At 39.5% G+C, this 16,165-nt stretch overlaps 1 protein-coding gene across 1 annotated transcript in view; it reads left to right on the top strand.

Annotated features, from left to right (window-relative positions):
* Window positions 1-14,464, top strand: part of LOC120799193 (vertebrate ancient opsin-like) — a 58,211-nt gene extending 43,747 nt beyond the window's left edge. Inside the window, exons 3-4 of the mRNA XM_040144151.1 lie at window positions 1,219-1,452; window positions 14,183-14,464. Coding sequence (XP_040000085.1) covers window positions 1,219-1,452; window positions 14,183-14,464 — 516 coding nt within the window. The remainder of the gene's footprint in view (window positions 1-1,218; window positions 1,453-14,182) is intronic.
* The last annotated feature ends 1,701 nt before the right edge of the window (window positions 14,465-16,165 follow it).

Genomic DNA, 16,165 nt, shown 5'->3' with positions numbered 1-16,165 from the left:
CATATAAAACAAACAATAAAATAGTTCTGGCTTATTGTTATTATTCATATTCTTATTAATAAGAATAAGATATCAAGTGCTTCATAAAAGCACTTGATTTAGCTCTGCTGTTTCCGACCACAAAAAACTATTTACGTTTTTCATTTTTTTCAAGTCGGTGAAAAAATATATATTGCACTATGAGTAATCCAGCCCAGATTATTAACTGATTATTTATCATAAGGAGGGGAGACGGTTGTCATTAGGCTACCTAGGGTGATGCTAGATAACCTACCAGTTAGCGTTAGCTGTTCATAATTGTTTCTTCATAATAACAATATATGCAGCCCAGATGTCCTTCTTCTTGTTAGCATCTTTATAAATACAGTTTTTTCACTCATCAAAAGGGTTTTTTTTTAACCTCAATGATGAGTCTCTTCGCAATGCCCACTGCCATGTTGAACATGATGTGTTGAATGTGATACCCTGTAAATTCAGATGCACTGTACTTTTCCTTTACTTTATGTTTACTTCAGTTTCTAGTCTTTGTGTTAATCTAAGCTAATGGGCAGCTGGCTGTAATTATATTAAACAAACATCACACTCTCCGCAAGGGTGTAAATAAGGGTTTATTCCCCAAATGTCAATCTATCGTTTTAACTTGTTGAGTATAATCTTATTACAATGGGAACGATGGTCAAAACTCCAAAAATAAGACCCAAGTTGTAATTATCCGGAATTGTCCTTTAATGTATGAAAACAAGACCGTGTGCATGTCTGTGTTTATGTCAGAAAATGACTGTGTGCATTTGTCTATGTTTGCACCACTTAAGGTTTATGTCTGAGATCAAGACTTCCAGGAAATCCAGTAATAAATGCCAACAAAGCGCTCCATGTCATTTTCCTCCACCACCTCTCTCTGTGATTAGACTCCTTCTATCGATGTTGAGATGAGTTTCCCTGCCTCTCCTTGTGTCTATTTCCTGCTCTCTCCACCTCTCTGAATGCCTTTCAGTCTCTCACTTCAACCTATCTGACCTGCACTCTATTCTATCACTCCTGCGTTATATTTCCTAGGCTCCTCTCCTCTTAACAGCTCTCTCTCGTAGAGGGAAAGTTCAGATGCCGTGTGAAAGCGAAAATCAAAAACCCGTAACACATAGTGTCATCACAGGAGACCGCTCGCTCATTAAAGTCTTATTTCTCTTCTTTCCTCTCTTTTCCCCTCGCCAGGTCCAGGTGAGCGGGATCAATGCATCGATGAGCAGGAAACGTGAGCAGCGCGTGCTGTTCATGGTGGTTATTATGGTAATCTGCTACCTGTTGTGCTGGCTGCCGTACGGCATCATGGCCCTGCTGGCCACCTTCGGACCGCCGGGCCTAGTCACGCCCGAGGCAAGCATCATCCCCTCAGTCCTGGCCAAGACGAGCACGGTCATCAACCCAGTCATCTATGTCTTCATGAACAAACAGGTGAGAGAGAGAGAGATCAAAGGAGGGAGGGAGCGAGGGCTGTAGCTATGGTCGATGCATTTTGTCTTTCGCTGTCACGAAGCGGCGGGCGAAGGTCATCTCCCCTACTGAGGCCAGACATCTTTACTGTTTTCAAGGTGGTTTGTTATAATGGAAATGGGTCATTGTTTTATATTCCTGTCAGATGGTATTTCAGTGCCTTCTTGACTCTGAATAATCTAAATCATGTGCGAATGATGAATAGGGTGTTTTTTCACATTTGAATCTAGCTGTTTGTTACGTATTCAGGCTGTATAGTGCAGTTTCACACTGAAAATATATGTTACATTCATTGTACTTTTGGACTTGTGTGTGATGGATTTCTGCCTTCGTAAATGTGTGGAGTGGATCAAAAAACATCACAGGGTTCAATAATCAGCCATCTAATGACATCAACAATGCAACAAGTAGAGAGAGGAGTCACTGCCTTGGTCTTCCTCTACTCCTTCCAAGTTGTCCGAGTTGGCATTTCGGCGAATCTAAGCCCGCATTGAACAAATCTAATATATTTTGTAATGGACTAACCCAAGCCTTTCATGCGAGTCTACCCAATTCCTGGTAATTACTGAGTGCTTGTCAACCCAGAGGGGGTATTTGCAATGTCACGAAGGCGCCCATTGTCTGAAGCGTTTATAATTAAACTCACAGTGGGTCTCAGTTGGGTCATCGTATTTCAGATAATACGATGAATGGCTTCGGGACTTATCTTTAATTGTGAGCTCCGTTTTTGGGGTAGTTGTTACAGGTGGCCGAGGACTATTATTGTTTTATTTGCTCTTTTACTTTATTTAGTTCGAAGTTGCTGTGATGAGATGAATCAAAAGTGACACAATGACCCTGTGACTCGTTGATAAATTACTACTATTATCAGTAGCTGCTGACTTGTAAACCTTTTTCCTGCGTGTTCTCCTAACATACTGTATGACCCTTGAATAGCATTCACATTTGAAAACTTGGCCTCAGATCAGATCAACGTGGTAGAGTGATTGGGCATGGCCCAGGGAAGAACCCATTAAATTTTGGGGCAGATCAGGATCAATTGCTATGAATTTCCTCTGAAGTCTCGTGTATATTGTTTAACACCCGCCTTGGCGGACATTTTCTAGTTAACCATACTTTCAATGTATTTTTGGGTGGGCATAATCTGGGGCTAAAATTGATCTCTGATGACTTGGTACAGTTGGCAGGTGGTTAAAAAGAGCAGCTCAGTTTCCCACTCTTCCTCTGGGCAGTGGGTGCACAGTCTTTCTTCTCCGGGGAGGCCAAGCTACACTCACTGAGTCTGTACATGGTCAAGGATTTTATTTGTTTTTGAATGGTCACAGCGGTTAGGTAATCTTGTCACTGAGTATTCTCTGTTTAGGGAAAAAGCATTCCAGTTTGCATTGGTTTTTACTTGACTCTTTCCAATGCGTCAAATACTTTTCTTTTTGTTTTCTTATAATGTGGTTTAATCTAATGGGGTTTGTGTCTGGGGCTCCGCCTGTGTTTGTGAGCAGTGTCCCAGAGCCAGTTGGCTGAGGGGACTTCTCTCTCGGAACTCTCTGTAGGTGAGGGCTTTGTTAGGGAGCATGTCAGGGTCACTTTCTTTTAGGTGATTAAAAAATTTAAATGCTCTCTTTTTAATTTTTATAATTAGTGGGTATTGTCCCATTTCTGCTCTGCGTGACTTATTTGAAGTTTCCCGCTGGACAATCACACATGCTCTGCAGAGAAACACAGAGAGAGAGAGATTCTCTGGTATTATATTCGAAGACGTGGACACTGTGGATATTTTACAAGCACGGATCAGGTAAAGCAACACCTTTTCTCTTTACAGTGTAATTGTAGCTTTGAATTTTATGAAAGACTACAAGACTCAGGAGTGTGTTCAGCACAGGTAACTGGACTTCTGCCTTCTAGCTGCAGCAGGGCTGGTCGTCGAGATATTTCAATCATGAACAGGGTAAGTGAATTTTATCCTTCTTTCAGCACTGAATATATTTTGCATCTAATTTCTGTATAGCTAATTTAAAGCCAAGTGTCTGTTTTTCACCTTTTTTTCAGGTCAAATCTGACCTGAGAAAAAGGCGAACACCTGGCTGAATTTCTGTGAATATTAATAAATTGACCAGCACCGGAGTTGTTCCCACATGCGCAGGCCTTGGAGCTCTTCTTTGAAAAACCCAGAAAGATTAAGAGCTCTGACAAACAGTGACATCTTTGTACACACTAATGAGTGTTTTATTCTTTATTTATATATATATTATGTGAAATCAACAGAAATATTCAATAAATAAAAATATTGTGTTAAAGGTCACATGTATTTGTTGTTTGTCCCATGTAGTAAACCATTTTTGTGCTGGCAAATATTCATGACTAAAAGCAACAATTAAAGTTAAAAAACAAAACAAAACAAAAAAAACAACAGAACAAACAAACAAACCAAATACATCTATGGATAGTGTAACACTCAAAAACACAGTTAATTGCTTCAATAGGACTGTGTGGGTGCATTTTGATCACATTTGGTTGAGAGTGAACAAATAACCCACCAACTGTCCCCTTGTTCTACCAGACTCCCGCCTGATTCAAACCTAAAACGTGAAATAATCATAACTTTTCAAACTATGGAAGAATTTGTTGTGTTGATGTAGGATCCCATTAGTATAGTAAGAAGAAAATAAGTTCTCAAGCTCTTTAAATGTGTTGTCACACATGCCTGAGACTTCAGCGGTGGAAAAATACTGCAAACACATGACTGTTCATCTGCCACAAACTGCAAGGAAAAGACAAACTTTTTGGGCCAAAAGCAAATAAACTAGACAGCGAGGGCCCTGCTTGAGCTTTTTTGGATAGAGGGCCAGGGAGACAGGAGACAGGATGGAAGCAAAGAGGCAGCCAGGGCTAGGAAGTGAACTCCATTGTCAGTTTCATGCTATGCCTCTAATTGCCAACATGTGGCGAGCCACCTCTGATTATAGCTACATACAGTACATTCTAATTTATTGATTAAGCACTAGGTTACACAAAGCCTTTGTATCCCAATAATGAATCACAGCAGACCATAAAAGTAGTGTTACATTTATCATGCGTCTCTTGCTTGTCTGTGTTATTTACTTCAACCCAAAGATTGATGAAAAAAAGCATGTGTTTGTTGAATCATTCAGTTGGAGCTGAATTTCAGGTTCAGTCATGACGGAGCTCAGAGTCCACAACAATGTTTGAAATAGAATCGAGATTCTCCTTCATCAAAATCACATCAGTCTATTTCCTGGAAAAGTCTTTGGTGAATTTAAATCAGATTTAATGAGACACATTGCTTAACCAGTGAGAGTAGTGATTCAGTTTTGCCCCAGAAGGATATTTTAAGAGGGCAGGTATTGTTTAATGGATAATTCCTGTTACTTTTAACAAGGTCTTAATTCCCTGGTGTTTTCTAACATTACATTACACACTGCTGCTGGGGCCCAAAGGCTCCAGGTTCAGTGTGTGGAATTTGTTTTTTAATAATTTGATCGACTGTACATTTGTTTAAATTGTTTACTGTATGTAAAACAAGAGGCAAATATAAACTGCAACAATAAGGGCTTTAAGTTGGGACCTGTGTAATTACCTCCCTTTGAGGCCCTGTTTTGTGCATTCTATTCATGGTAGCACATAGGCACATTTCCAGATATGTGATAAACAGCAGCTGCAAAAATGTCAGCAGATCCTTGTAATTCCCACAGGGAAGTTGACAAGTACATTTTTTCCGTGGTGACAGATTGTGTTCAAAGAACATCCTATATAATGTGAACGTAGCATCAGTACACTGGAACAGTTTACAGTGCTTGTCAATTCCATAATCAAAAATTGGATTTTGGGTTTGACTGCTGGAGACTGTCCTGGTTTTCTTCGTTTGTTTTGGAGAGCAGCAATGCTGGTGCATGACAGGTACTGTTCATGAGGCTCTAAAGTGAAGTTTGATAGGAATCCATCGACATCATGGAAAAGGGATCTGGTTGAAAATAGCCAAAATTAAACTTTTCTGTGTCTTTGTGGAAAAAAATGTTTACAGCATTTTATTTCTTGCAGGATTTCCAACTTATAAAAGAGTACATAAGGTTTGCAATACATTCACTTAAACATTAGCTATTTGCTGGTGTATTGAGTTTTTCGTTAGACCTATTATTGAATAATTATTTACATAAATCCCAGGCAGAGTACTGCAGATAACTTTTGTCCTTGGTTGACAGATGATAACACTACTTTCACAGCCTTAATACCTAATCGTTAAAGTCATTTACTGCCCATTTCTTTGATTTCCGATTTAGTTTTTGGATGTGTAAGGGTCCAAAACTTAACACTTAAAAATCCTTTTGATTTTGTTTGTTCTACCTCCTTATCAAGTTCTTCTCTCAAGTAAAACTCTTTATACAAAGCAATACATCTGGATTTAAGATTTAAGATGTTTTCTTCCTTTCTAAAACACATTACATCATGGTGAGAAAAAACAGCACAAGATAACCAAGATATTGTCCTGCACTCCCACTGGGGCTGACCGATAAAACCTTTTTTCCTCAATGTAATCTTTATCATCTCACTCTGGTCTATTAAGTGCAGCACAGAATGCTGTGTAAGGTTTTAGAAAATATTCCCCTCAGATTCCATCGGAAGAAGAAGAAATACAGAGAATTATATACAGTACTGCATATATGGAGATTAAATCTTAGAAGTTCCCAAAGTCATTCAAGTGTAATACTTTGCTTTGAAGTTTAACTTTGCTCGCACAGTTATTTTGAAGAGTTCTTTTATTGTGAAGTTGGAAATCAACATGAAATCTTGCCACGCATCTGGAGGTGTGCCAGCCTCTATTCCTCTGCTGTCTGTTCCACCAAAGCAGCTAAATGACCTTACAGGAGCATTATGGCCCACAAATCATCGACCTCATAACCGCGTGAGAGACAGCAAAAGTTGGAGAGCGGGACACCACATGTCCTGTATGTCATTTTCAGTCTTCAATTCCTCCCAGCCCGTTACTATGGAAACTGTGAGTTGAGGCGAGTTGAAGACTAAAAATGCTGTACAGATACAAGTAGCAGCTGGTGTGCATTTGTCCCATCAATGATCAGCAGAGTCCACATCCAAGGAACTGGGCTGGATGTTAGGAACCAGCAAGGAAAAAACCTAGGAATTATTGGTAAGTTTACCCTGAATTGTCTTCTCTTCCCATGTGACTACACGGTGGTTTGTACTATATGTCTGCTGTCTGATACAAAGGTGGAAACTTAAAGGGCGTACAGGGGACAGCTAAGCCATTACTGTTGCCCCATAAACTGTGAGTCCATGTTGGAGCTCCTCAGGAAACAACAACTAAAGTTCACCGCTTCGTATTTACACACACACACACACACACACACACACACACACACACACACACACACACACACACACACACACACTTCAAGAAATAAACAGCTAGACATTTTGGATTAATCTTGAATTTAATTGAGCAGAGTTTGTCAGAGCCTTCATTGCTTTTGAGTTGCACACAGCAAAAACAAATATTGTGTATACAGAGACTACACACAGACTCATGTAAATGGAAGAGGACTTAAACATTAAAAGAATAGTTCGACATTTTGGGAAATACTGTTATTTGATTTTTTTGCCGAGAGATGGGAAAATCACAACCCTTGTTAGCTTAGCTTAGTGCATAGATTAGAAAAAGAGGGAAACAGTTGTCCGGGCTCTGTCCAAAGGCAACAAAATCTATCAACCAGCACCTCTAAACCTTGTTTGTTAAATGTGTTCTAAACACAAAGTGTAAAAACGACAAGTTGTGGCTTTATGAGGGGTTATTTGAAGTGACTTTCCGGAGTCTCTGCTAGTTGCCTGACAAGTTTCTTGCTTTTTGATAAGTTGCTGCGTTATGCTAATCGAAGCTAACTGGCTGCTGGAAGTAGCTTCATATTTAGAGGACCGATATCAGAGTGGTATCTATCTTTTCAGCTAACTCTTGGCAAGAAAGTGAATAATCATATTTTCCAAAATGTGAATCTACTCCTGTAACATAACTTAATCATAATTACAAGATTCTGCAAAGTTAGTCAAATTACATCGAGCAAAAGTCAGCAGTAATTGTTAGCTATGGGACTGTTCAAGGCAACATAAGCCAGCCAGCATTGCTTCAAAAGACCAAATCATCCGTTAATAAATTGCCAGGGCATTATTCCAAAAGGAACCATAATTACTTACTGTCAAAAGGAACAGACTCATAAACAGTGAAATTATACAGTGTGTCACACAAACTGACAGGTGGTCTCATTTCAAGCTCTTCCCATTTTACTGCTGTGAATTGATTCATCATGACTGACAGTCTGCCATCCCCTGTGATCCCTCTTGATTCATGTTCATTACAAAAATTTGTTAACTACAGTTTCTCACTCGTGAGGGCCCCAAAGCAAAGCTGGGGCCTTAGAGCCACCTGGTCTGTCTCCAGGCAGGGTCAGCTATTTATCCATACTTAAAGTGTTTCTACAATTCAGCTTTACAACAAAGATGATTATCAATTTCTGTATTACGTTGACTTTTTAAATGTTTCATCAGCAGGAAACAACACACTGCCGCACTGTCCCTTGTTTCTCGGTTCTCTAAATGAGCATGTGCTGATTGATAATTCTCAAACATTGTTATGCACATATAGTTGATCGGCTGATGCAATGGTTCAAAACACTGCGGTAAGGAATCTGTGTGTCGAACAGGCACAGTACAAGTTTTATTATGATGTCTGACCTCTTTACAATAGCGAGCTTTCTCTCAATTGGGCATGGGACTTTGTTCTTTCATTTATTTTCATTTACTTTTTGTGCTCAGAGAACATTCCCAATGAATGACCCTTCCCCACCTAAAAATAATTAAAATTGAAATTTTAGCTAATTGTGGTGAATCTCCAGCTCCAGTCCATGCTAGTATGATGGATGTAATTTGTAAAAACTCTAATCCCTTTGTTTTGGCAAGCAGTACATATTACTGTATTTGGATCTAGTGCACCAAAAGACAGAAGAATTTGCTTATTAGTGGCAAAAAGAATTCAATTGAGGGGGTAGAACCTATGCATTTTTGCAACGACCTCTGTAGTCTGGATAGTGAATATGAAAAATTATAAACATGTTTTGGATTAAGTCGGACTTCTACACAACAAACAAAACTGATGGCTCCTCTTGCAAAGGCAAATTGAGTGACCTGCTAATGCAAATCTCTTTCTGTACAGTCATGTCGAAACGAAAACATACTAGATCCAAGCAGGCATCCCCTGCTTTAAGAAGTAAAAATAAAATCAATACATGAAGGCCTTATTGTCTGAGATGATGCATGACATTTGACCATCTAGTTGTTATTCTCGACCCCTACAGTATCAGCCCAGATCATAGAAAGCATCATCCAAACCTGATGTGACCAGTATGAGATGACCCTTCTTGAGTCATCTCAAACCTTCTCTCGCCAAAATACTGTCAGTGCATCTCACTCCTTCCATCTCCCTGCCATTCTTTATCTATTTATCTGTCAATGCCTTCACCTTTCCCTTGACCTTAGCCTTGATGCCTCTGTCTTAACTAACTTCATCCTCTACCACTTGTCTGTTGTCTGCATCTCCCTCTCTTCCATCTTTCTAGCACTCTCACACTCTGTGTTGCCTGCTTACTTGAGGGGAGTGGGGAGTGCGCATCAGCACCACAGAGAGGTGTTGATCGCCTTGTTTCTTTACGTCTCCTCGCTAGTCCTCACTGTTTGATGACCTATAGGTTACAGGCAGACTGAGAAAGGGGACGGATATATCGCCCATGGATATACCGTGATGAGAATTTCGTCCTGAGACATTTCTCTCTCACTCTCCCTCTCTACTCTTCATACCAAGCAAGCTTTTGATGGACAGCGATGTGCAGGAGAAATTCCATGTTGAGCCAATGACTATAAAATTCGAACATGATGAGTTTGTGATGTGATAAAATAAAAAAATCATGATTGAGAGATAAAACGGAAAAGTACTTAGATCCATAGTTTAAGGATAAGGCTGGCAATATACTATATTTTTGTGACTGTTAACAAATCTCATAAGAGGGCCAATGTCAACAATGTGTTAGTCAGTCTATCAATACTGTACAACTTCCTCAGCCTTGGCTCTTAGTCCCAAGCCTTGATTCTTATGGAAGATATAAATCTTTAAAGCCAGGTTGCGTATATACTTCTGTTTTTTATATAAAAAAATGGGAAAATAATTTCCATGTTCATTGTAATGAAGGAACATGTCACCCAGTGTGGTTCATTTATGCTTCTTTTTAATGGTTTTTGGACAACAATTGAGCTGTATGGCACAGAGAAATAAGATATATCAGGCTTTGGAACGTTTGTTAGTGGGATCATTTTATTGTTGGTTTTTGTCTTTTCACAGTGTATGTTGACAGTTAGAAAAATATAGGCCTGACCTATGCTTTAACAAAAGGATGTTGGTAGGAGCTGTTACATTAGGATTATTATGGACTTTGTTCCAAGTATAATTTGGGTAGTGTTTTTCAGCACTGGCACACATCAACATTACATCTCTTTATTGTCACAGTTTGCAGGGTATCTCTCTGTTACTTAATTCATGGCTTTTAATCACTCTTTGTATATAACAGCCCTTCTTTGTCCTTTTCTCTCTTTCTCAATATCTGTATATAGAGAGCATAATATAGTTGTGCAGTTAGATTGCTTTCAATGTGTGCATTTGACTTCTGTTGTGTCTCCACTCTAACCAGATGCTGTGAAGGAGTTTCATCATGTTTTGCACCTCATGAGAAAATGTAGTAGACTATAAGTATACATGAAACTCAGAAAGTATACTAAGTATACTACGTTTACTCAAGAGTGGCATCATCTGAGTCCACATTAACAGGAGCCCAGGAGGACGATTTGAAATGGGTCTAAATTGTGGTCTGTGTCTGCCTCTGTGTTATGACTATGTCTTGGATGTGGTTGGAAGTGCCTAGAATTTAAAGTATAGCCAAATACCCTGAATGCATTGTTATGCTTTCAACCCTGCTGCTGTGGTCCTCAATTATTCAGAATCTTCCTGTCTGTCCATCATCAGCTGTGGCTCTGTGTTGTGTAGAGGTTGGTGTAAAACAGGAAGATCTGCATGAAATCACAATTCTGAGACTTCCACATTTATTTCTCAGTTGAAAAATGTATCCAGTTCTACATTCACTATTTATTATACCTTGACAGATGGTGTATAGATTTCAGTGCCTTTCTTCTGTACCCTGGAGACAGCCTGTCTTTTCTTTCCACGAGATATTTGACGTGTTTCGATTCTTGGTGCTGGTCAGAATACAATACAAGTGAAGGTGTAGACCTGTAACGTTTTATGTGAAATCATTGAAACAATGTTATCAGTCTGAGGAAATGTGTTTAGAGTAATATATCTGGCTATCTGGTTATGCTTAAAATCACTGACCACTGAAAGCTCATACAGTAGAATTTCAAACTAAAAACTCCCCTTTGTGGTTGTTTATCAGGTATTAGCAGGCCTCCAGACCAACTTTTTATATTGGTTACACTGGTGCACCTAACTTTCTCATTTAAGTGTACCAGCACATCATTTAGGTGCAGGTCAGGATCAGGCATCTTACCGGGGACAAGGGAGACAGTTGGTGGAGCGTGTACCTCTGCCAGTGATGTCCGGTCTGGGCTGGGCCTTTCAGGGCTGGGGACAGGTGTATTTAGTGAATACAGTGAAGAAGAATATTGGGTTCCGAGCCAATCAGAGACAGAGTGGGCGTGGATCTTGAATGCAAGCAGGTGAAAAGAAAATAACACTACACACGTACACACACAGAGACAGACTTGCTAAATGTCAGGTGCACCGGTGCAACCAATACAAATGTGTAGTCGCACATGACAGATTTTTGGTCTCATGTGTGACCAAAATGGTCGCACTTTGGAACCATGATTAGTGAATGATGTAAATGTCACATGATGAACTGCCACTTTATAATTGACAGTGTTAAAGAAGAGGTCACAGCTAAATGATAAGAACTTACTATTCGGGTTACTAATTTGTTGACACTGGTTTTCTAATTTAACAGTATAACTTAAGATCAAGCAGCTAAAGTTAGCATTAGAAGGTAATTCTAACTTCTTAATATTCATACTATAGTCCAATGTGGCTGCCTCATTCTCTGGCTGTGCAGAAAAAGTAGTCTTATTAGCTAGAGAGGTTAAATTGCTGACAAAAACATGAGACTCAACTCCACGTCTCCTATACGTCAGTAAATAATGGATCATGGCTCAATGTGTGATGCAACAATTCAGCTTTCATTCAGTTCAATTTAAAGTTGAGAACAAGTGGTGCTTATTGACTTGGTCCAACGAGTGATGGTAATGTTTACAGGCTAAAACCTAGAATCAACTGATTCTATGAGGATTCATGTTTTTAATGTAATTCATCATTGCTCTTTGGCTTGTGAAGTTCTTATGCAAGTTAATGTGATGTAGCCAGACTTTTATCTTGTTACCCACAGAGGGAACCCTAGTTCTATCAGCAGAGGTGGAAACCCTGTAGCCAACACTTTTGCCAAACAAGAATGTTTGTTCTGGACAATTCTGTAAAACCTGGTATTAATAAACCCAGGTACGTTCAGAGCCAATGTAAGGATTGTGATTGTGGCACAAAAAAAAAAAAAACTGTGGTTAAGGTTAGGCAAATAAAACACTTGCTTAGGTAAAATCATTAAAGTTAATAGAAGGGCAGTATGTGATGAGAGGCCAGCTCAGGTTTCCTACATTAAAGTCATCCACAACCCTGACCTTCACTCCCTTACTTTCTGCCTAGCTACGTAAAGGGCCTCCTATCTTCTGTGTTGGCAAAGAAGGTTTGCAATGAACTTAAATCATGAGGTACAGAATGGGCATATTAGGCTGTTGTAACAGGTACAGCAGGCATCACCTCTGCATGATCAACACACTGGGCCCAAAAGTTGGCTCCTAGCTGCAGTCACACCAAGTACCAGGTCATTACTCATGATAGTTTATGAGTTATCCAGTCAATAGACTTGAACGACTCTTAAAGAAAGGCATTGAGAACGACTTGAACATTGAGGGGCAAAGTGCTGACAGTGTCTGCCTTCCACCTTTTAAAAAACGTTTTGTCAAGGTATGGTTGCGGCTGACCACATTTCTCTCACAGAAAACCCACTGAAGAGGAAGAAATGCTGACACAAACAACTTACAAGAATGTGAAAGGCCCAAATAGAAGTTGGTGGTAAGAAAGCAGTGGTTCTAATGAGCAGGTCAATGGGTTTAAACCTGACATCACTGCTGGAAGCCAAAGCTTTTGTTGGGCCGTTCCAACCTGGGCTGGGTTAAGGAGCCAAAACAATATCCACAAGCTACAAGACAGACAGGGTAGAGTGTTGAGCAGATTTTTGGCCAATTTGTTTGTGCAACCATGCCCACTAATTACTAGACAGCAAGACCATCAGGGGACAGTCAATGTTTTGTCAGGTCATAAATTCCGATTTTAGTTACAATGTGGAGGTGCAGCTACCATTTGTCCAGTAGTGGATCAATAATTTGTACTCCTTGTACAAGGACGGTGTGCATAGGGTGAACATTTGCCAAGCCTAAAATTCCTGTTTTTCTGCTGTTTTAGGGGGCATTACCCCTGCTTGTTGATCAAATTTCATCCCCAAATCAGCCCATCATGTCTCACCAGGACCTAAAGTGCAGTAGCCAACAAGTGGCCCACTTTTATTGTCAGATGAAAATTAGCAGGACCCCTGTCTTTGTTTTCTATTTCATTAGATTGATACAATGCAAATCCTGAGTGACAGAGTGGGACACTTCTTCTCTCCCTATACAGCCTCTTGGGTGATACAGACATAGGGGGACACCTTACACGTTCTAAAATAATCACATGATGAGCAACATATGAAATGAACCAATTTTCTGTGTCGTCAGTTTTCAACAGCCAGTATATATGTTATATATCTATATTACTTAAGGTAAGAGCTTTTTACTCTTGAATTAAGGACTAGCCTCACAAAAAGGCCCATTAACACAAAATTGCACTTTGAAAATTATTAAGCACATAATGGTAATATTGGGGAGTTATTGTACCCAATAGAAAACAACAGATTGGGTGAAAAAATGGGATTATCCTGTTCTCCGTCTCTTTCTCTCTCACCCTCAACTTGCCACTCTTTATAAGCATACATTAGCAAAATCAATCATCCAATTAAAAATGCATTAATGGCGTTCACTCGTGATTGAGAATGTAATTAGTTAAATACATAATAGTATAATAACATAATTTAGAAACTTCACAAATAATTTGTGCCCCTTGGTGTATTGTTCCACATGAAAAGGCAGGAGACAAAATAACCCCAGCGACAGAGTAGTAATGTGGGAAGCAGAGGAGGGCAGGAAGAGAGAAGAGGGGGCTAATCAGTTGGGTAACTTAACTTCCCATTTGTAGAAGCAGCATCTTGAATTATATAAATGTTTGGGCAAAATCCAGTGACGTCTGTTATGGATGTAACATTTACTATATTTACTATATTCAGCCAAGCTCTAGCAACATATTACATCATTACTCCTCTTGGCTTTTCTTTACAGTGTTGTTCTTTGTGGTTTCCTATCTAATTCTGTAGTACAGAACATTTCTGATCATGTGTTTGTGTTGCCCCAGTTTTACAGATGTTTCCAGGCCCTGCTGCGTTGTGAGACTCCTCGACGAGGCTCCAGCTTAAAGAGCTCTTCCAAGGTTGCCACCAAGGCCATGAGAGGTGTAGCAGTCACTGGCCCCCGCCGTACCAACGACTTCCTATTTATGGTAGCATCCCTGGGTCAACCAGTCACCACAGTGCCCCAACTGGGACCCTTCTTTGAACCAACCATAGATGTCACTAAAGCCCCTTCTTCAGACATCAAACCTGTTGTAGTATCACTAGTGGCCCACTTTGATGGCTGATGATTGAAGACTTTTTCATGGTTATTGCCAACATCTCCAGCCAGGAAGTAATAAATAATGAGAGAGATGGTGTTACTGAGGCTTGGAGAGCTGCAGCCTGCCAGTCCAGGTGGATTTAACATGGCTGTTGACTCAGCTCTGCCCTGGCTAGTAAAGATGATGGACTGGTAACAAAGGGAAGACTTAGACTGCCTCTGGACAATATGAGCAGAAATCAGAGGTGGTAAATCTGCATAAGCTGGGAGTCTGTGTTTCTCTGCAGAGGAAAAAAGTATACATCTGTCTTGCTGAGAATGAGCATTTGAAGGATGTTGGCATGATTTTAGGGAAAAGCACTGTCAGACTCTTATGGTAACAAAAGAGGAGCTGTAGGGATCATTTATTTTGTGCAATATCTAATTTTCGGTAAGGTATTCACTCTCATGTCATAATAGAAATGTGTTCGCAGTGCAGCAAGAGGGATAAGATGTATTGCTTGGTTACAGATTGTGGTTACAAAGGGAGGCTGAACAAAAAAAAGCTATTTATTACCCCATGCATTTTGAAGGCTTTCCTAGAGTTGACAAGATTAAAAAAAAAAAAAAAACACACACAGAGGCAGAAGGCAGAGTAATGAGAATGTACTGGTAATGATTTTAAACTATAGGTCTTTTTCACTTTTATTCCCTGATAGTTACTTTTATTTAATACATAACTTTGAAATGCATAAGTGATTTTTAATTAAGTAGTTTAATAAGTGGTTTGTTGTACATGTAGCATAGCTAGCATGCTAGCAGCATTCACATATTTTTTCAGGGATAGTGACTTTAAGGTCAAAGAACTAGGTGCATGTTGGAGAGTTACTGTATAGTTCCTTCAATAAAGACTGTGCATGTGCACTGTTGCAGTTTAATATGCAAATGAGGTTGGAGAAATACAATATCCAGTAACGTTCAGTGGATAGCACTGATAGAGGTCCTTGGTACTTGGCCTAAATCCTGAAAATGGTTGCCTCTCTGGGCTTATTTCTTCATGGTTTTCAATGAGACATTTCCACATGTACATACATCTGTGTAATCAGTTTTTTTTCCTTTGCTGGATTTGGTCAAACCCAAAACGCAGGGTGTCCCATGTATTTAAAAAGGACTGAGGTAACAGGCCCTTTAATGTGACAGAATGATCTTCAAACATCCCTGAAATAATCTGCAGTTCAGTGCCTTGCTCATTGGCACATAGTCAGCAGTGCATGTGGACAGGTATCAGCCTCTTCTCATAATAACTATTTGCTTTCACAGTCTCTGAATAATTGGCATCATCTCAGAAAATGCAAAAGTATTAACAACCAAAAGAAAATTCTTCTGCAGTTTCTTAGAACAGAACACAGGACTTTATCTGAGGCACCAAATGTGGAATAAGTTTGTTCTGTATATATTGTTTGCAATGTGCTTGTCTGCATCTTGTTCAATTTTTTGATAACCGATTTGATACTTTTTCCCTCTTGCAATACAAAGATAACTGGAGTTTCTGAAAGCAGTGCATCAGTGCTGTGTTGTCAGTGAATGTGTAAGCTATAAGTGGTGTGGTGCAATTTTTTTTGTAATACACTTTTAGCACACGAACTGTTTTCTATGTGCTATTAATATCTTGTACAGATTAATGTACATGAGTTGATACCAAAGCTGAAGAAATTTTAATATTTTTTGAGAGGTGCTATTCAATAAA

The sequence above is a fragment of the Xiphias gladius genome, chromosome 14 (genome assembly GCF_016859285.1).
Source record: "Xiphias gladius isolate SHS-SW01 ecotype Sanya breed wild chromosome 14, ASM1685928v1, whole genome shotgun sequence".
NCBI classification, from domain to species: Eukaryota; Metazoa; Chordata; class Actinopteri; order Istiophoriformes; family Xiphiidae; genus Xiphias; species Xiphias gladius.
This window is presented reverse-complemented; position numbering and strand designations above follow the sequence as displayed.